This window comes from Nerophis lumbriciformis, linkage group LG01 (genome assembly GCF_033978685.3).
Source record: "Nerophis lumbriciformis linkage group LG01, RoL_Nlum_v2.1, whole genome shotgun sequence".
NCBI lineage: Eukaryota > Metazoa > Chordata > Actinopteri > Syngnathiformes > Syngnathidae > Nerophis > Nerophis lumbriciformis.
The window spans coordinates 41,895,172-41,916,012 of record NC_084548.2 but is presented as its reverse complement, the minus strand read 5'-3'; the positions used below and the strand labels follow the sequence as shown (position 1 = coordinate 41,916,012).

At 40.1% G+C, this 20,841-nt stretch overlaps 2 protein-coding genes across 3 annotated transcripts; one reads left to right on the top strand and one right to left on the bottom strand.

Annotated features, from left to right (window-relative positions):
- The first annotated feature begins 2,711 nt into the window (after window positions 1–2,711).
- On the top strand, window positions 2,712–5,668 carry b3galt4 (UDP-Gal:betaGlcNAc beta 1,3-galactosyltransferase, polypeptide 4). 2 transcript variants are annotated; one of them, XM_061981915.1, is made up of 2 exons: window positions 2,712–3,092; window positions 3,196–5,668. In XM_061981915.1, exons 1-2 carry the CDS (start codon window positions 2,831–2,833, stop codon window positions 4,176–4,178), a joined length of 1,245 nt encoding a protein of 414 aa, XP_061837899.1. In that variant the 5' UTR covers window positions 2,712–2,830; the 3' UTR covers window positions 4,179–5,668. The 2 variants fall into 2 exon arrangements, with proteins under 2 accessions (XP_061837899.1, XP_061837909.1); XM_061981925.1 differs by having other exon boundaries at window positions 2,943–5,668.
- Window positions 5,669–6,401: 733 nt separating this feature from the next.
- Window positions 6,402–18,940, bottom strand: wdr46 (WD repeat domain 46). Its single transcript, XM_061981903.2, has 14 exons — window positions 18,814–18,940; window positions 18,439–18,588; window positions 16,288–16,371; window positions 16,100–16,212; window positions 15,906–15,993; window positions 15,687–15,748; window positions 14,029–14,133; window positions 13,789–13,939; window positions 10,170–10,405; window positions 8,645–8,798; window positions 8,250–8,400; window positions 6,939–7,129; window positions 6,747–6,860; window positions 6,402–6,648 (listed from the first exon to the last, which is right to left on the bottom strand). The coding sequence occupies exons 1-14, from the start codon at window positions 18,868–18,870 to the stop codon at window positions 6,529–6,531; spliced, it is 1,776 nt and encodes a 591-aa protein (XP_061837887.1). The 5' UTR covers window positions 18,871–18,940; the 3' UTR covers window positions 6,402–6,528.
- Window positions 18,941–20,841: the final 1,901 nt, after the last annotated feature.

Here is a 20,841-nt window from a genome sequence, read left to right as displayed (position 1 = left end):
TACGCCATCCCTCCTGTCTGTGCCGTCTCCTTCCTCCTGTACAAATAACACTGAGCAGCAAAAGTCACTTACTAGAATAGCAGGAACAGAGCCAAGGCAGCATTTAGACTTTAGACTTTTAGACTTCCTTTTTATTGTCATTCAAATTTGAACCTTACAGTACAAATAAGAACGACATTTTGTTACATAAGCTCATGGTAGTGCAGGATAAAAAAGCAATACGGTGCATATATAAATAAATAAATAGGTTACTGTACAGATAAATATATTGCACTTTTTCTCATGCATCCACGTTTATGGATGTATGTTATATTGTTAATCCATTTTGGGGGGAGTTGAGGGGATAATTTAATTATGATGCGTTCAAGAGCCTTACGGCCTGAGGGAAAAAGCTGTTACAGAACCTGGAGGTTCTGCTTCGGAGGCTGCGGAACCTCTTTCTAGAGTCCAGCAGTGAAAACAGTCCTTGGTGGGGGTGGGAGGAGTCTTTACAGATTTTCTGAGCCCTGGTCAGACAGCGGCTTTTTGCGATCTCCTGGATAGGAGGAAGAGGAGTCCTGATGATCTTTTACGCCGTCCTCACCACTCTCTGGAGAGACTTCCAGGTTAAGGCATTGCAGGCTCCAGTCCAGACAGATATGCTGTTGGTCAGCAGGCTCTCTATAGTGCCTCTGTAGAATGTGGTGAGAATGGGGGGAGGGAGCTGTGCTCTTTTCATTTGACGCAAAAAGTGCATGCGCTGCTGAGCTCTTTTTACAAGAGCTCCTGTGTGTAGGGACCAGGTTATACTGTCAGTTATCTGCACCCCCAGGAACTTGGTGCTGCTTACTATCTCCACCGCTGTGCCGTCGATGAAGAGTGGAGTGTGGCTGGACTGGTGCTTCCTGAAGTCAACGATGATCTCCTTGGTCTTGTCGACATTCAGGACCAGGTTGTTGGTTCTGCACCATTCAACCAGATGTTTCACCTCTTCCCTGTAGTCCATGTCGTTGTTGTCACGGATGACGCCCACTACTGTCGTGTCATCCGCATACTTCACAATGTGGTTAGTAGTGGACCTGGCGCAGCCCTGGGGGAAGCCGGTGCTCAGGGAGATGGCACTGGAGATGTTGTTGCCCACTCTCACAGACTGGGGTCTGTCTGTGAGGAAGTCAAGCAGCCAGTTGCATAGGGGGGTACTGAATCCAAGGGGGGCCAGTTTGCTCACCAAGTGTTAAATTTGTCTGAAATCCCTCGTCTTTGAGCTCAGGCCAGCGAGTGAAAGCCGGGGCAATGTTGATCCTGACTGTCCTTTTATCTGTGTAAACTCTGTTTTTCTTTTTTTGTCTCCTCAGACAAAACTTTTCGTTTCTTTGGTTGTTTTACAGCTTCCGGCTTCTCACAGATCATAGATACGCACATGCAGATTGTATTACACGCATGCACTTCTGAATGCACGTGCACAGGTTGCATTACACGCTCACAAATCCGGATGCGCGCTCTCAAATCTGAGACGGCAGAAGTGTTGCAAAAGTCAAGTGTAAAAAAATAGAGCCAATAAAGAGTTCCTGCTTCTCACAGATCTTATATACACACGCATGCACTTCTGAATACGCGCGCAAAGGTTTTATTACACACTCACAAATCTGGCTGCGCTCGCTCAAAACTTAGACGGCAAGAAGTGTCGTAAAAGTCACACACACACACACACACCCCTCGATGGGGAGGGGGGGGGGGTCCCACATCTGCGGTCCCCTCCAAGGTTTCTCATTGCCATCCCATTGGGTTGAGTTTTTTCTTGCCCTGATGTGGGATCTGAGCCGACTGAGGGTGTCGTTGTGGCTTGTGCAGCCCTTTGAGACACTCGTGATTTAGGGCTATATAAGTAAACATTGATTCTATCTGATTAGGGAAACATACAGACAACTTAAAACACACGTACGTGGCTCTGAATACACACACTCGGATTGATATACAGATACACAAGTTAGTACACACGCACGCAAATATAAAATATTACAGATTATATGATTAAACATCTCTGACATAATCAGGTCATGATAACAATAAATCTACATTATGTGTTATTATGCTGCTATTTAAACACGGAAGTAGCTCCACCCCTCTGTTTGTCGAAGTGATGGTTACCTCGTGAGGCGTTGAACCATCCATCCATTTTTTATACCTGAACCACGGTTCGAGAATTTCTCGAAGCTTCATGCATGCTTCGGCACAAGGTACCACTTGCTGGCCAAATGTATAATTACAAAAAGGTGCATTTTAACCATAAACCAGTCATTCTCAAACTGTGGTATGTGTGATTTTTTCCCCCCCACATGCAACTTCTCCATCATCTAATACATCCTGATGGCTGCTTGAATGAGAATAAATACAGCGTGTGTTTCCTTATTAAACGTAATATGTGCAGTGATAAGCACAGTCTGGAACTGATGCTCCCCATAATCGATTCCATGTCATGTGGCATACACGTCCAAGCAGGCAAACTCCAATACCACAAAGGAATGTGGTGGCCGACAGATAAAGTCAGCTATTTTATATTGCTGGCAGAGCGGTTTACGGATTGGATTAGGTTTGCCATCAAGGTTGATATCATGCGCCATTATTCTTTGGTTCTATTGGTATTTGGAAAACTATTTGTACTATCCATCCAGATTACAAACTGTTTGCAACTCTCAATTTCTCAAACTCTCATTTGAATGTATAGATTTTGGAATAAGGCTGTAACATAACAAAAAGTGGAACAAGTGAAGCACTGTGAATACTTTCCAGATGCAAAGATTGTTGTCGAATTGAAAAGATCTGAAACCGCGTCTCAAAGCTGTCACGTGATATGGTTCTGTCAGCGAGGCTCCTCCCCTACATGAAGCATGCCTTGTTACGCGTTTCGCGGAAATGCCCCCTCCATTACGCGACACACGCCTATTGCAACGGCACATCTCGTCACATCCGCCATGCGCGCAGCCGGGTAGCCCACTTTAGCGAGGAGGGGTATCCGATGACAACCTCAGCGTTGTTTCCAGGGGAGACTGAGGAGAGCCGCCATAGGCGTCGAGACACGACACCGAGCAACGATGGTCGCCAGGGGGCTCTGGGTATGTATGCCCCGGTTTGGGAAACGAGGGAGCCGCTCTGGTTTTTTGTCGGTCTTTTGCACCGCGACCCTGAGCGCTGCCTTCTTCGCTTTTATCATCATAGACGTCATTGAGTCTTGGATCACGTCCATGGGTATGAACACAATGCTGGAGCCGCACGCCGGCATCTCACCCCTGCAGAGCGCCCCTCCCACGAGAGCAGAGGAGTTCCTGCTCATGCCCAGTCCTCTGGTGTGCCAGCGCGCCAAGCCTTACCTCATCACCATGGTAACCTCCGCCCCTGCTAACCAGAGGGCACGCCAAGCCATTAGGGACACATGGGGCGGGGAGACCAATGTGAGGGGCCTGAGAGTCATGACCCTCTTCACGCTGGGTGTAACATCTGACCCGGGACTGGCCAAGCTGCTAATAGAGGAGGCCAGGGAGCGAGGAGACCTGGTTCAGGGGCGTTTCCTGGACACCTACTCCAATCTGACCCTGAAGACCGTATCCATGCTGAGCTGGGTCCGCCGCTTTTGCGCCCAAGCGCATTTTCTGGCCAAAGTGGACGACGACGTCCTGTTCAATCCCAGCGCGCTGCTGCGCCTCCTGAACAAAAGCCACAGCCCCTACGAACAAGTGGACTTGTACCTCGGTAGGGTGCATCTCCACGTGGCTCCAGACCGCAACCCGGACAGCAAGCATTACCTCTCTAAAGGGGCATACCCACACTCGGTTTTTCCAGACTATTGCAGCGGGACGGCCTATGTCCTCTCCCGCTCTGCGTTGCTCAAAATATCATTGGCTGCCACCGCGTCACCTCTATCGACACCTCTTCCCCCTGAAGATGTGTTTGTGGGTCTGTGTGCCCGTGCAGCAGGGATACTGCCCACGCACTGCCCACTGTTCTCTGGTGGTCCCAGTGTGCCCTATGGACGTTGCTGTTATCAGGCTATGGTGTCTGTGCACCACGTCCCACCCAGAGATATGCTGCACTTCTGGGCTGACAGCCACTCTTCACCGCCCTGCCCTTGGCTGAGCATGCGAGCGTCACTGTGCCTGTGCAAAGTCAGGGCCCTGCTGGGCTCGGCTCTCGGTCTGGCGTGAGTAAGACTCACTACCAGAGTACTAACAGCACACACTATTCAGAAGGTGAAAAGGATGTCTATTTTTTTTTAAGAAAAAAACTTTTAGGCACACACGCCACTTTGTAGAAAAGGGACCCACTACTGGAAGCTTGGGAATGTAATTCCAGCATCCTTCACCATTGCACTGGCACACAATATTTCTGCATGTTTTAATCCAAGCAGCCATTGAAATGTGAATACTTATGACTGGACAGCAATGATTACCTTGTAGTACCTTGACATTCTAACTAGTGCAGGGGTCATCGACCTGTAAATCTTTGGGACTTTACTGGTAGATCCTGAAAATATTAGGGAAAATAAATGCATTATGACATCAGTGCCCTCCCCTCCAGAAGAGTGACCAACAGACCTACCAGCAGGTACGCATTTTAACCCCGGAACACGCCAGCACGCCTTGCCAACCCTGAGCACATACTTGTTGACCTATTGTGGATACAAAATGTAGCACTGACATGTGAAGAGGCACATGATACATTTAATTTTAAAAAAGGGCCTGTTTTTATTGTCAGAATGTCATACAATATTTTTTTTTTTATGTTTTACTTGAATGCATGTAATTTATTTACTCAAAACGTGGAAATAGTTTTATCTATAGTCCCATCTGGGTGTATTTTAAAGTACAGTCTTTGCACTGACAGATGCAGTGACCTGATCACTGACTATGACCATTCGCAGTTAAGGTAATCAAAAGAAATTGGTTGATTTATCTGCGAATATACATGATTAATGCAATCATTTCTTGTGCGTAATCACAAGTTGAAATGTTAATTTTGACAAGTCCTAATACATGCATACATATGTTTGGTGACCACTGAACTAGAGGGAACATTTGTGCAACTTTCGACAAATGACATGTACAAATAATAACTGGTAGGAAAACGCTATTGACATGTCACATAATAGTTATACCAGACCAGAAAAAATCAAAAGCACACAATATTAAGATATTTGGCTTTGTATGCTGCGCAATATAATTATTACTACAGTATTTACACCCCTGTAGGCTGCATGCCTTCACATTTGTAACACATGTACTATAATAGTAGACTTTTAAAGCACTTGTAGTCAATTAGTTTTTCAATAACAATGTTTCTTGGACGAGCAACATGTGTATATACAGTACATGTAACTACTGTGATTAAATGTTTTGAGTGCAAGTTGTATTGATTACATGCAAGTATTGTACTTTTCATCAAATGCCAAGTTCAAAGCAAATCTGTCACTTCAGAAGCAGTAATATACCCTTAAAAGGTATGCATAAACACTTAACCCTATTGTGTTCATAATGTGTTTTATTGCAAGAATAAACTGAAGCCAGCATTGTGTTGACGCAGGATTAACAAATGTAATTTAACCTCAGCTGCTTTGCTACATAACAAATAGAGCAGTGTTTAGACTCAGGAAACGTATGGAATGCCGTCAGTCAATAAAGTTTTATCTTTTCTTGTTTCCCTGCTTTGCTTCAACATGCACACGTTTTAATGACTCAAGTTCTCAAAGTAGACCGTGTAATAAGTAACCACAACCAACGAATGTCAGGGAACAGGCCTGACAAAGTCCTCATAAGATAACAAAAGGTGTGGCTGGTCTTTGACTTCCTTATTTGTGCTATTACCTGCCCTTCACAACACATATTTTTGCATGCTTAGTATATACTTAAATAATTTATAACAAGTGCTGCAAAACTTGTTAGAAGGAACTGCAACTACAATAACAATCACCTTGACAGATGCATGAAACTTTTAAGTATTGCGACTTTGTACTGGTAGAATTGTATTTGAATTCCATTGTGGGTTCATAAAAATAGAGTTTAATAGGCAATGATCTGACATAAGAAATAATGGTCATTTCAAGTAATTGGTTTTACTGTATAACTTTAACTGTCAAACTCTCTATTAGATGTTAAATTATTAGCTATTGTTAAACACGTCTGTACTGTTACACTGCCTTGCAGCAACCTGACTACAACTTTACAAGCCAAACTTATTTATTTTTTCCCTGTACTCAGGAGTTTTGACAGTGTGTTTATTTGATCTTATCTGACCCATATAGTCAGTTTGCCTATAAAAACAGTCATGGTGAAAAGCATGTGCTAGTTGACAGCTGCCTGTGCTGACAGGAAGTGCTTTAGGCAAAAGTTGCCCCAACATAGCACTCAACATTGATTACAGATGAACACAACTTACATAATTAATTATCTTTATATGTTGTGGCAGCATGACTTGTTTTGTTCTCACACACGGGGTTGTTTTGTGAAACGGTCCCTCACACAGGATGTGAAGAGTTTTGGCATCAGGGCGCGTCCTCTTCTATTTCCTGAATCTGTCCAAAGCTGATTTTTGGCTGAATAATTCTAAATTCCTTTTTTCCTTTGCTTTTCTTTCCTTCTGCATCTTCATTTTGTCTTCCATACTTTGGGCTATCAGAGTCTGAAAGTTGTGAATAATTTGACAATGTTAAGTCTCAGTGGATACAAGCACAAAGACACAAAATGTAACTGCCCACTGGATTTAATGTGCTTATTTACCCTCTTATCGCCGTCAGCCACCTGCTGCTTCCGCTTTTCCACATTGCCAGTTGAACTGCGACCTTTTTTCTTATACTTTGGGACAAATCTTTGTTTAGCAAGAGGATCATAGCCCTGGGGAAGCAACCAAAAACAGTTAGCGTCACAGAGCAATGTACAGTAACTTAAATCTTTGAGCCTCCTAAGACTGACCAGGGCTTCCACTCGGTCTTGGTGCCGCTGCTGGAAGGTGGCAAAGTCAACCTTCCCCAAATCTCTGGGGTCTAGACTGATTAGATCAGGCTGGATCTTTTCTAGAAGGGCCTTAACCTCCCATTCCTGCCTCTGTTTAGCACTGCGGAATGGATTGGAATCTAGGCCGTCAAAGTTTGGCTCGCCCGCTCCTGGAAATGAACAAGGAATGAATGTAATGTTATGTTTGGATACCTTATAGTTACAGCTAATATTTGTTTTGTGTCAGTCACATTCTAAATGTATACAGCCCAAATTTAAGTCAAAAATGACTCACACCCCTGCCAAATTTTGCAGTAAATATATTTTTTTATTTACAGAACCTTTCATTTAATTCAAAATCGGCATATGAGAAGTTTGGTTCCAAGATTATAAAGGTTTCATATTATTATTTTATTCACAAAATTTAAAACACTTCCTTGTTGTCTACATAACATATACTGGTGGTTTTTTTATAACATTTTTGCATAGATCATGTTTAACAGACAGTTTTCAAGCTGCTTTCTGACCGCCTCTTGAGAATGCGCCGTTTAGTGGGCGGGTCTTGTTTACTTGCCTTCACTTCGACTGCGTCGTCTCCCCGCCATCTTTGATGTAATTTTTAGCGCTTCCGTAGCGAGTCTACTGACATAAGTTGGAACCATGTACCGGTATTTGTATTAGAAATGGCAACAGCGGAGGATGCATGTCCATGCACGACCAAGTCTGCCCCACAAAAGGGATAGCGAAAAAGAAGATGCTTATTGACTACAGTGTGGACTAGAATGGTGGATGCGCACAAGGCCGTCTGGTTACATTTATACCATATAAATAAGAGATAATCCGGTGACATTTTCCCTAACCGGTGACGTTATAAATTGTGCAAAATCCAAACGGCTCATTTAAGGGAAGTAGGATAGAACGCAAGATTATTTTACAAATATCTCTGCAAGACCTTTGCAGATCCCAAAGACAAAACAGCAGGTACCAATAGGTAAGACAAGTTGGTATTGTGTAATAGTGCCCCTTTTTTGGGAAAAATGGCACTTCTGTTTGTTTTGTTTTATATTTCAAATATTATATTCAGTGTATATGCCGTTTTAAATTAATCTAAATCATTCCACTACAAATATTTGGATATGAATGTAATGACAGAGTATGACCAATATTGGAAATGTTGCCACTATTTTGAATCATTTGTTTCTAAAATATTTTTCTGGTAATTGCGTGCTTTCACAGAAAATTAATAACATTTTGGGATTAATTTTTAGTTTAAAAAAGACAAAGTCATACCTGGTACAAGCATGCTCGTGAAGCCTTGTCCATGTCCGACTCCCAGCACGTCCTCAAAGGGACAAAAGTGCATTTCCCATGTGGTTGCCCGTACTCTGTGAGCCATGTAGGGTTTAGTCACCGTCTCAGAGCTCCACACATCCCTGTATACCTGGGGGGGCGGGGTACATGTTTTAGGATTAACTAATATAATATTGACATATACTTCTCAAATACTGTTAGTATTAAAATACAAAAAAAATACATATATATATGAACTGGCTTTATTAGTGAATACTGGTGGTGCTTGTGGAAATAAAAAGCATTGTTTATCCAAGACAAATCCTATTCCCAAATGTGACAAGCATTACTTCATTAACACCAGATGATAGCTCATGCAACATGGTGTGACAGACCTGGACGACGTCGCCCGTGGCTGCAGCTAACAGCCCCCGCTGGCTCATTGACAAAGAAGAAGCTCCAGCAGGCAGGAAGTAGGATTTGACTGGTTGGAATTTTCTGATGTCGAATACTTTTAACTTTTTGTCCATGCCTGATGTCACCATATATCTGACAAAACAGATCACATGACAATGGTGTCCTCTGGTGGACATGGAGGAAACAGCACATCATGGCAAACACAAAATACACACAAAATACACGTTGGATATAATCCTCTATATTGGTGGACAGATTTATTAATTTCACTCAAAGCAAGTTTTTGCATATGACAAAAAAAATAAAAACATGAAAGCTGGCTTTCTGTATTACAAATGCCATGTTTGTTATACATTAAATTGTTTGAAAAAAATGTTGGCTAATGTGGCTTCTGCTGGTTAAACATTGTAGAGACATGGATCTGCTATCTCTATTGCCCCAACTATTACCAGTGTGCCGAGTCAGAATACTACCGGTACTTAGGCACCGGAGGACTTGGGCCTTCAGCTTCTACACACAAAAGCCTCATGATCTGTTAGCGTGCAAATTTTGTGATTTTTACTCAAGTAAATGTTAGGTGATTTTAAACATACAGAAACTATATATGTAACAGTTTTATGGACAAATATTGTTTTTTATGATTTTATTATGGTATTTGTTTTTTTCCCATATTGACAAATGAGGCTCTGCCTCATCTGCCTACCCTGACCCAATGTCCTTGAGTGTTATTAAATAGCATTATTTTATTTTAATAGGATTCAATTAGTCAGACCATCTCTTTAATTCATTAATGTCTTCTGTTATTATTCGTATTAGCTTCTGTGTGTTCTCTCCTGAACGAATGGCCTGTTGTTTGCAAATAGTATTAACTTTAAGTCCTTTGTAACTTTACAAATGTTAATATAGAGCAGTGGTCACTAACCTTTCCGAGCCCAAGATCCCTGTTTTCAGCCAAAAACCAAAACAAGATCTACCCTTGCGTCAATTATGTTTTATATATCTATATCTATATATATATATATATATATATATTTTTTTTTTTAAAGACAAAGCGGGATGACAGGCTGAAGAGAGAGAGGCAGAGGCAAGCGTGCATGTACAGGTGTTAAAATGCTTGCCTGATTTCGGGTCCGTTGGTCACTTCCCGGGTGGCACTGTCACATACGGTACTTATGTCAGATTAATAATTATTTTTCTAATATTTTCACTATCAACTGATAGGGTCCCGAAGATCGACTGGTAGATCGCAATCAACGGGTTGGCGACCCCTGGTATAGAGATTGAACAACTTTGGTCCCAGTATTGATCCCTGGGCAACGCCACAACTTGCAAGATAATTAATTTAGTATATAACATAATGGAAGTTAGCTAAACAGGTTTGAGGAATGTTTTTTGTTATTTTTCTCAAGCTGCACCTCTGAGGGCCTCCTCACACATTAAAAATCCTTGGTGTAATTGATTATCATACTCATGAAAAAGAAAACATCCATGTTTGTGACTTACGTTCCTGTCTTGTCCACGGCGACAGAGCGCACTCCTCCCTGGTGACAGAGCATTTTGACAATGGCTTCTTTTTGATTGGGTGACCATAGGGTGACTGTGCCGTTGGGGTGTCCAAGATGGATAATGGCATTGTGGGGGTTCTGGCACATCACATCAAGGCGGCCCGTCTTGGTGCCAATGGATGCCACCTCTTTACCCACTGACACGTCAAGGTATTGCAGGAAACTTGTGGCACTCTGAACACACCAACAAATTAACCACAACACATCACAGCAGAAAGTTTCATAGTACACACACTAAAACAAAGGAAAACGGACACCAAGGGCTGGACAATCAAATTTTGGCTTGTTACGATCATAAAAACATATTATACTAGAGATGCTCCAGCACCCGCCGCAACCCCAAAAGGGACAAGCGGTAGAAAATGGATGGATGGATGTCACGGTACAAAAATGTCTTATCACGGTTATTGTGACCAAAATGATCACAGTTATAATTATCGCGGTAATTTTAAATGTGCTCAAAATTTTCAAAAACTACTTACACCGAAATCTTTTTACCAGACAGAAGCTGTGTGCCTTCATTGTTTTTGTAGCTGTTGTTTTGAGGCATGTTTAAAAAAAATAAAAAATAATGCACTTTGTGAAAGTCAAAGTATAGTATTTCCCATAGTTGTAGTGGGTATCAGGATTATCTCACGGAGAGCATATCCCAAATTCCAAGATGCTGTTTTGAGGCATGTTAAAAAAATGAATGCACTTTGTGACTTCAATAATAAATATGGCAGTGCCATGTTGGCACTTTTTTCCATAACTTGAGTTGAAGTTGTTCTCTTATTTTGAAAAACCTTGTTACATTGTTTAATGCATCCAGCAGGGCATCACAACAAAATTAGGCATAATAATGTGTTAATTCCACGACTGTATATACCGGTATCGGTTGATATCGGAATCGGTAATTAAGAGTTGGACAATATCGGAATATCGGCAAAAAAGACATTATCGGACATCTCTATCAAATATGTTTCTCGTCCAACAGTGATGTGCTCTTAAACGCACACCGAGACTCCACAGAAGTAGAAGCGATTGAAATGAAGTGAAATGAAGCGATCGGCTAACTCGGAGGGAACATTTTTAAAGCAAAGTCCGTGTAGTCGCCGCCACGTTTTCTCGAGCCTGACAGCTCTGCACAAGCGCTGCAGTTTTCAGGAAGTAAGCAGTGTTGCCTAAAATGCGGTAATTACACATTTAAACGGTATAACTAACCGTCTGGAATTTTACAGCGGTTTATCATTATACCCTTTATCGTTACATCCCTATATTATACTATACATCATGATATAAAAAGCGATTAATGGGCCACACAACGTGCATGCAATTTCTTGATCTTATAACAGTGAAACGGATGACTGAGCGTACACACAGAAACAAGACTACTTCTACTTCTACTACTAGTTTGGGATCTCACCATGGTTGCTACTTTTTATTTGTCACAGTGCGCTAGTATGCCTAATAAATAGTCACTAAGCTCAACAAAAAAAGTAAGGCATTTCCACATTAACGTAACCACGGATGGAGTCACAGAATTGGTCAATAATACTGAATCCTTTGTTAAATGCAGAATATCATGGAAATTGACATAAATGTGAGTGAATTGCTGTCATTTAGAAGAGAAGTAACATTTGTTTGGGAAAAAAAATTGTCCGGGACCGCTCATTTGTTCCCGCAACATGTCCAAAACTAAACAATGTCGAGATGGCCACTTGAAACACCGACTGAACTACAAAGATAAAGTTAGCAAGAACAATCCATATACCCACAACACATCTCATCTGCTTGTGTTGTTGTGAACAACATCATTCATGTAAGATCAATGTACAGGACAGCACTTGCAACTTGAGAGGCTCACTCTGTTTCATAACAACCTCAAATTCATCTACTTACTAGTCAAGCTCAGAACAACAGCACATTTCCCCCCCTTCACAACAACAACGCTGTGTGCACAATCCAGTCTGACTGTGCTAACAAAAGATAGGTTTCAAAAAGGTACCATACACAAGCATTTTGTACTTTGGGCACTTAGTGATACATTTTCAAAAAATATTATGCTACGACTTAAAATACTTGTCAAAATTGTACAAAGATCTATTGCACTAATATATTTTATTTATGACACAAAAAGTACACACTCTATAGTGGTAAAATAAGTGTAAAAGGTAAACAGAATTAAAAAAAATTAAAACAAAACTTAATTTTATTATATTACTTTAATTTATTGTTGTTACTATTGTTATTTTACATATCTGTTGTTCTTTTAAATTATATTTAAAGTTGAGTTTTGGTGGTGGTACAATAAATACTCATGGTTTCAAATTAATGAATAATTGTGTTATTAATCATAATTTCAATATAAATCAAAATTATTGTGATCATTATTTTTGCCATAATCGTCCAGCCCTACAGAATGTTAAAGTGAAAAAAATATGGCGTTAGTGCCCTTATTGCAGTTATAATTGCATTCACTCTTTCAAGAAGACTTTCTACAAAATAGTAAGTTTGTGACTGTCTATCACAACTAACATTCAGTCAACTACCAGGGGCTACCGAAAGACAGTGGACTCATGTGAGAGTGAGTAAGAGTAAGTAAGAGGGTGACTGACAGTTGATCTGCCGGTTGCCTGTAGCTCCCAAAAATATTCGGAAAAATAAATGCATTATTACATTGGTGCCCTTCTCTCCCGTAGAGTGACTCACATTTTAACCCCGGAACACACCGGCATGGTTCAGCGTTCTCTAGGCATCCTCCCACTCGTTCCCGCAAACCCGGAAATGCTCCCGTGTGTACAAACCAGCAAACGCCACACGAGCAGCATCGTAAAGCTGCGTTGGTGTGCACATTTAAACAAATTATTGAGTTGAGGCGAGAGATTTAGCATTAAAAACACTTCCATTCTTTCCTCAACCGCCATCGTTTGCCCGCGACGTGAAGTTAATAATCCAAATAGACTTATGTACGTTGCTCACAGAGCATACCGGTATGCCCACCACTGGCGCAAAGCTCCGACGTTATGACTACCTCTCACAGACACGCATTAATAATTGTTGTAATAATGTTTTATTTGACAGACATATGTCCTATATATATACTGTGAGCAGTACAGTGTGTTCCTTGGAGTATGTGCCTGTTGTGCATACTTTAAATGTTTTCACTTGTTTGCACTTTATGATCGCACTCTGCAATGGCATATCTATTTTTAGTTAGCTCTTTGTCTTTTGTAAATTGTATTTTATAACTGATTAATTATTATTTGTTAAGGTTCATTTTGAAAAGAAAGCCCAGTTTACAGAATGTCTGTTTAAAATAGAAAGGGCAATAAAAATATGTTTGACATACCATAGTAAATAACCGTGATTAATAATCATGATTTCGATATTGATAAAAAATAATCGTGATTATTATTTTGGCCATAATCATGCAGCCCTAGGTTCAGGCAAAACTAATGGGCTTAACCAAAGTCTAAATTAAACTATGAATTAATCAAGAGTTGCCTCTGACTACTTGTGTCTTTATAGTATACATTCAAGTAGTCATGGTAATTTGTATGACATCATGAACTTACAGCTGTAGCAAGCAGGAAGTGGTAGGGCAGAAACTGCATGCGAAGGACGTCGTTGAATTTGCGGATGCAGTGAAGCTCTATTCCATTTGAGTCATAGATGTACAGCCACTTTTTCTGAGCCACTGCAAACATGTTCTCAGCGTGAAGCCATCTGAAATGAGCACATTTGTAGCAATTACTGTTATTAAATATAGGAATTTGACGTAATATGTGTTTAATATAAATCTGAGGAAGCCTTACTTAACATCGTTGATGGACTCCATCACGTTTATCTCACACATTAGCTGTTTGGATTGCCAGTCGACACATGCGACATGGCCTCTCCTCCCACCGAGAAGCAGGTGACTGATCAAAACATTAATGCGCACAAATGAACCAACGACAGACAAAAATATTCTTCTGTACATTTAAGCTTAAAATGTTTTGGAACCTAGCCAAAGTAAATTTTTATTTGGTGAATGTGTTCTTGTGACTGGAAATTACACAATAATGGAGCAAAAGTCTTGGCGAGATAAACAATTGTTTTTACATGTTCAGTATCTTTCATAAATTAGCTGTAGTTTAAGTAGTTTGTTCGAACATGCTTACAAAATTACGTCAAAACTGTTTGCAGTTCAACATGTCCAAAAGGGTGTAGAAAGAAGCAACGTTGCTGGCACAACAGCTCTACCATCTGCGCCGCACCACACCGCCAACAGACATCAGGCCCCAATCGAAACCCAAGAATGAAGTTAAAACATTAGCATATTACAATATTTATTTTATGTCTCTCTTGACACACCGTTTTATGGTATTTTTACACTTTCCTGTGTGATTTCCAGCTAAAAGCCACACAATTATTAAATTAAAAATGTTTCCTTCACACAAAATTTTTAAAGTGTGAATAATGTTACCCTTAACTGTATGTATGTTGATCTAACAAAACAGTATATGTTTCATACTCTTGCTAGGCTTTTAAATACTTAGCCACACCTTTTGCTTTGTGCCTGTAAAGCTTGACTCTACTGCAGCTGACTACACGTTTGATTGATCGGTCAATCATTAGGCACATACAGTCACCAAGCATGAATGCCATCGGCACAAAAGTCAGCCGTGTATACAACTATACTACCAGTTATGTCCCTTTGCCTTGTGCTGTTCGTTTAAAAGGGACCTGCTAATTGTTTACTCTTTTTGGACCTATTAATGTTACAATGTCGGATACTTGTGATCAATGATGCAAACGCGTTAAACGATAAGGTTCATGCATTTGAAATTGGGCCCTGCCAACAGTTTTGGACTGCTTTGTACGCCATGTTTTAGTTTTCTTTTCTTTTTTTTTTTTAAAAGTGGAGTCACATTGACGTCAATGCTTCCTGGACTTACATGTGCATGCATTGTGTAGGGTTGCCCCTTCCCTGATCACCGCTCTGCTTTGGAAGTTATATTGCTGTGAGCTGCTCTGCAGTCTACAATTATTGCGATTTTAGCCCCCAGGTATGAGGGAACGTTAACTTTGTATAGTGTTCCTAAAGAGGCAAGCACTAAGCAGAAGTAGAAAGACTTTACTCCTGCATTGGGAAAACGGGAAGGTAGGGCTACGCAGTGGTGGCCAGCACTTCTGAAATCCTCAGGAATGTGAACAATCAGAGCGAAGTGGACTCAGCGATGGCGTAGTTCGATACACTGACCGTTTTCGCGGGATGCAGAAATTACAAAAAAGGTATGCAGATCTACAAAGCTTTTTGTGCTGGTAATCATGCATAGCTGTGCCATAGGAGTCCAAATATTAAATCCAAAAAGGATGAATATGAGTATAATAGATCCTCTAAAATCTGATAATAATAATAATAATAACAATATTGATAAAACCAAGAATATTCAAGCCAGTACAATGCCAATAAAAAGTGAGAACTGACCGTCCGGTCTTGCTGTAATCTAGTCTGTATGGTCCAAACTGAGATAGGTTCAGATTGAAATACTGGAAACAAAGTAGAGGAAAACAATTGACAAAATTCAGAATCACTACCAAGGTAAATAATAAATGGTACTTAGCACAAAAACAAAGATTGTTTACAAAATGTGAGTGTCACAAAAGAATAAACACTGTCTGGCACGACAAAAAGGACAATCCCCACCTTAGCCCCAGACGTTATATCCACAGCCTCTGCAATATCTTGCTGTGAGATTGTACACGTGTCCTCGTCTTTGTCACCTTCTAAAAACCTGATATTGTAGACAAATTGTTGCAGGTTAAAAACAAAGCCACAATTGTAAGACAAAAGTCTGCAACAGTGAGACATGAAATACTGCAGCTTTCAATATTTTTTACCCTGCTTCCTCTGGGAGAAGAAGATCAAACCGAGCTGCTTGTTTTTGGGCCAGTTGTGAAGTTTTATCTGAGTGATCAATCGCAGCTTTCAGCTTAAAAAAACTCCTAGAGATCTACAGAAACAACAAAGTGACAACAGACAAAATCTAAACCAGCATATTCAAAAGAAATATTAACAGATTGCTCACCTTCTCTGTTGATTTATCTTGCCTTGCAAACTTCTTCATTGAGGCCTCCGGAAAAGGAGCACGTCCTGGGAAAGGATCCCATTTCTGAGACAGAGCGTGAACAACTGGATAAGACAAACACGTGGGTTGAATCCCAGTTGCCCCCCTTACTATTTTACTTAGCCCTCGGTAGGGCTGCACGATTTTGAGAAAAAACCTAACTGCGTTTTTTCTCTCCAAAATTGCAATTGCAATAAGATTTGTAATTTGTATAGGTTATACATTAAAATGTATAAAACTGCAAAAATAACAAGTGAAGGAAATAAACAAGCAAAAATAAAATGGACTCATTTCTGTAAGCAAATATTTAACCTACATAGATATTTAACATCTCAAAGTGCATTTTTCCCAGTTGGAAGAATGAGGTCAGACGTTGTCTTTTTCTTTATTGCAATCACGTGATCAGGACTGCATTTTCGCTTTTTCGCCCATCCGATTTGAAGCTTACGGTAAGTATTCCCACAATGGGACCTTTGGCATTGTAAGCTTATGTTTTTCCTCCTAATTTTTGTGTATCTTTGCGGCACTTCTCACTGGCGAGTTGCGAGGCTCTCGGTACTGAGCGTATGTTGGCGGCAGCGCCCCATTTCGTTTTGTATCTGGTATGTATGAATACATTTTTACCTGTTTTTGTGACTTTTTTTAAAACAAATTGTTCATAAACAAGGTCTAGTTTTCAATCAAGCACGACAAGATGACAGTTGCAAATCTTCCTTGCTTTGCTCACCCAACCATAAACTGAGTGTAAACACTAAGAAGACAACCTTTATAGCTTTTAATGTCAGTTGCTCTACAGACTTGGAAAAAAAAGGTTTGGCATGAGAAGCTGCCCTAACATTTTTGAAATAAATAACAGAAATAATATAAGAAAATCATGTTTTGTTTTATAGTTTTACTGCTATGAATTAGGGTTGTCCCGATACCAATATTTTGGTACCGGTGCCAAAATGTATTTCAATACTTTCCTAAATAAAGGGGACCACAAAAAATTGCATTATTGGCTTTATTTGAACAAAAAATCTTACGGTACATTAAACATATATTACTTATTGCAATCCAAGAACAATTTGTCCTTAAATAAAATAGTGAACATACAAGACAACTTGTTTTTTATAAGTGAGTAAGCAAACAAAGGTTTCTAATTTGGGTGCTGACATATGCAGTAACATATTGTGTCATTTCCCATTCTATTATTTTGTCAAAATTATTAAGGACAAGTGGTACAAAATGTATTATTAATCTCCTTGTTCATTTATTGTTAATATCTGGTTATTTTCTTTTTTAACATGTTACATCTACACTTGTGTTAAAATGAAATAATCACTTATTCTTCTGTTGTTTGATACTTTACATTAGTTTTGGATGATACCACAAATTTGGGTATCAATCCGATACCAAGTAGATACAGATCATACATTGGTCATAAATTAAGTCCTCATGTAGGGATGACACTTGTAAGAAACATACTTTATTTGTCGCCATGGAGGCGAGGATTAGTGATCTAGAAGAAGCTAAAACACTGCCGACTGCGGATGGACGTTAGCCGCTTGCTAGCTAGCCATGTTTAAAGCACCTCAATGCGTTTCAGTGGTATAACTTCACCTTTATCGTTAAGTTTTTAAGCCAAAATGCGTCCGTTCTCCCTTTTCTGTCTACACACTGTCTGCCTATAAGGACTCTGTGATTGTGCATTGCCGAACATGTTACTCTGCTCGTAAAACCAGCAATGTCACGGCGTGACGACAGCGCAGAGTCATGCCCGTAAAAAAAAGAGAACCGGTATTTTTTTAGAAGTGATATTAGTACCGTTTATGATTCATTGGTATCGCGGTACTGTACTAGTACCGGTATACCGTACAACCCTACTGTGATTACACTACTACCACAGCAAAATGAGCGTGTGTATGTGTGTTATAGTATGATTTCACTAGTAAACAACTCATATAGATGTCCTGTGGTAATTAGCGTCACTTTACCCATATAACACTCCTTTGGGGGGGTTTAAAATGATGCTTCGGCGTTTAAACATGTAGTATGGCAATCTGCTATTTTCGTATTAAGAGCATCCGGTAAACATTTCCACAGCATTTATATACATTGTAACAGCCTTACTTCGGATTTCCTTTTTTTCCTCCATTCTTTGGGATCTTCTTTCTTGCTCTTCGTCGCGGACATTGTTTTACAATTCTGCTGCTGTTTGTCGACAGCCTGTCTTCCACCTTTGTCGTCATTTTTCTGCTGCCGCCAGTAACGAACTGGAGGCTGTCAAGAAGAAGCAATCCAAAGTAAGATTAGCAGTGGAGGTTTTAAATAAAAAACACGGACTTTGGTATTGTATGGTAAGAGTCTGACAACCGCGGCCCTGTTAGCACGCGTTAAAGTTTCTTGTGACACTGTCTCTTACTTCAAAACTATTTATATCTCCATTGGCAACTACAAATGTATGCAACAGTTATTATAGTGGTATGTTATTTTAAGCATAACTACCTTTTTGTTTTTCTCCACGTGTGTTTTTTTTGCCGTGTCTTCACCGGCCGCTGCCATCTTTACTGTGTACGGTTTTTTTTTTTTTTGCGGGAAGGTAACTTCCGGTTCCGGTATGTAACTGTAGGATTGAGCGATACTGCCAATTTGGGTAAAGATTCGATATCAGGTAAATACGTACGCAAGTCTTATACACTTGTTACTTAAATATTTTTAAGACTGTTGAAAGGTTTTGTCATTTTGCCATTCATTTGTTGTTCATGATTGTAAACAGAATAAAACTGATTTTTATATTTATTTTAAATGTTTTAACAATTTTGTCAACAATTGAACAATATTTACATCATCAACAACATATTTGTTTCCCTCCTTTTCCAATGTATTACATACAATTATTTGAACAAAAATAATGTAAATTGTGCAAAATCAGTAAACAAATGACAGTTTTGTTTTTTCCCCCAACGCCTTCCTGTGTCCAATGAGCAACATTACCCTGAGTTGAATTTTTGGTCGTAACCAGTATGACAGTTTAGACCAGGGTTGTCTGTCACTACCATTGACATCATAAGTAACCGAGAACGGAACTAGGTCACGTGACAGCAAGATTTTTGTCCGCCATGTTACCCCAGACTTTGCTCACGAACGTTCTAGGTCAGGGGGTGCCCAAACTACGGTCTGCAGCCCGAATTCTGCCTGCCAGGTTCCAAAATCCGGCCCGCAGGAAGTCCCAAGTTTAAAAAATAAATAAAAAATATAAAAATTATTATTTTTGAAATTTTTTTTTTTTTTAATCTGTCCTTTCTAATCCATTTTCTACCGCTTGTTACTCTCGGGGTCTCCTAGCCACCCAGGCAATTCATATAGTCTAAAAATGCATTTTCCCATCGATAACGTGACATCGCGCTTGCGCCGCAGTGTCGGGCGAGCGCGCGGAAAGTGCACGCTTTTTCAGTCAATTAGTGCTCGAGGTATATACATATATATATATATATATATATATATATATATATATATATATATATATATATATATATATATATATATATGTATATATATATATACATATATGTATATATACAAACCCCGTTTCCATATGAGTTGGGAAATTGTGTTAGATGTAAATATAAACGGAATACAATGATTTGCAAATCCTTTTCAACCCATATGCAGTTGAATATGCTGCAAAGACAACATATTTGATGTTCAAACTGATAAACTTTTTTTTTTTGCAAATAATCATTAACTTTAGAATTTGATGCCAGCAACACGTGACAAAGAAGTTGGGAATGGTGGCAATAAATACTGATAAAGTTGAGGAATGCTCATCAAACACTCATTTGGAACATCCCACAGGTGAACAGGCAAATTCGGAACAGGTGGGTGCCATGATTGGGTAGAAAAGTAGATTCCATGAAATGCTCAGTCATTCACAAACAAGGATGGGGTGAGGGTCACCACTTTGTCAACAAATGCGTGAGCAAATTGTTGAACAGTTTAAGAAAAATCTTTCTCAACCAGCTATTGCAAGGAATTTAGGGATTTCACCATCCACGGTCCGTAATATCATTAAAGGGTTCAGAGAAACTGGAGAAATCACTGCACGTAAGCAGCTAAACCTGTGACCTTCGATCCCTCGGGCTGTACTGCATCAACAAGCGACATCAGTGTGTAAAGGATATCACCACATGGGCTCAGGAACACTTCAAAAACCCACTGTCAGTAACTACAGTTGGTCGCTACATCTGTAAGTGCAAGTTAAAACTCTCCTATGCAAGGCGGAAACCGTTTATCAGCAACACCCAGAAACGCTGTCGGCTTCGCTGGGCCTGAGCTCATCTAAGATGGACTGATACAAAGTGGAAAAGTGTTCTGTGGTCTGACGAGTCCACATTTCAAATTGTTTTTGGAAGCTGTGGACGTCGTGTCCTCCGGACCAAAGAGGAAAAAAACCATCCGGATGGCTATAGGCGCAAAGTTGAAAAGCCAGCATCTGTGATGGTATGGGGGTGTATTAGTGCCCAAGACATGGGT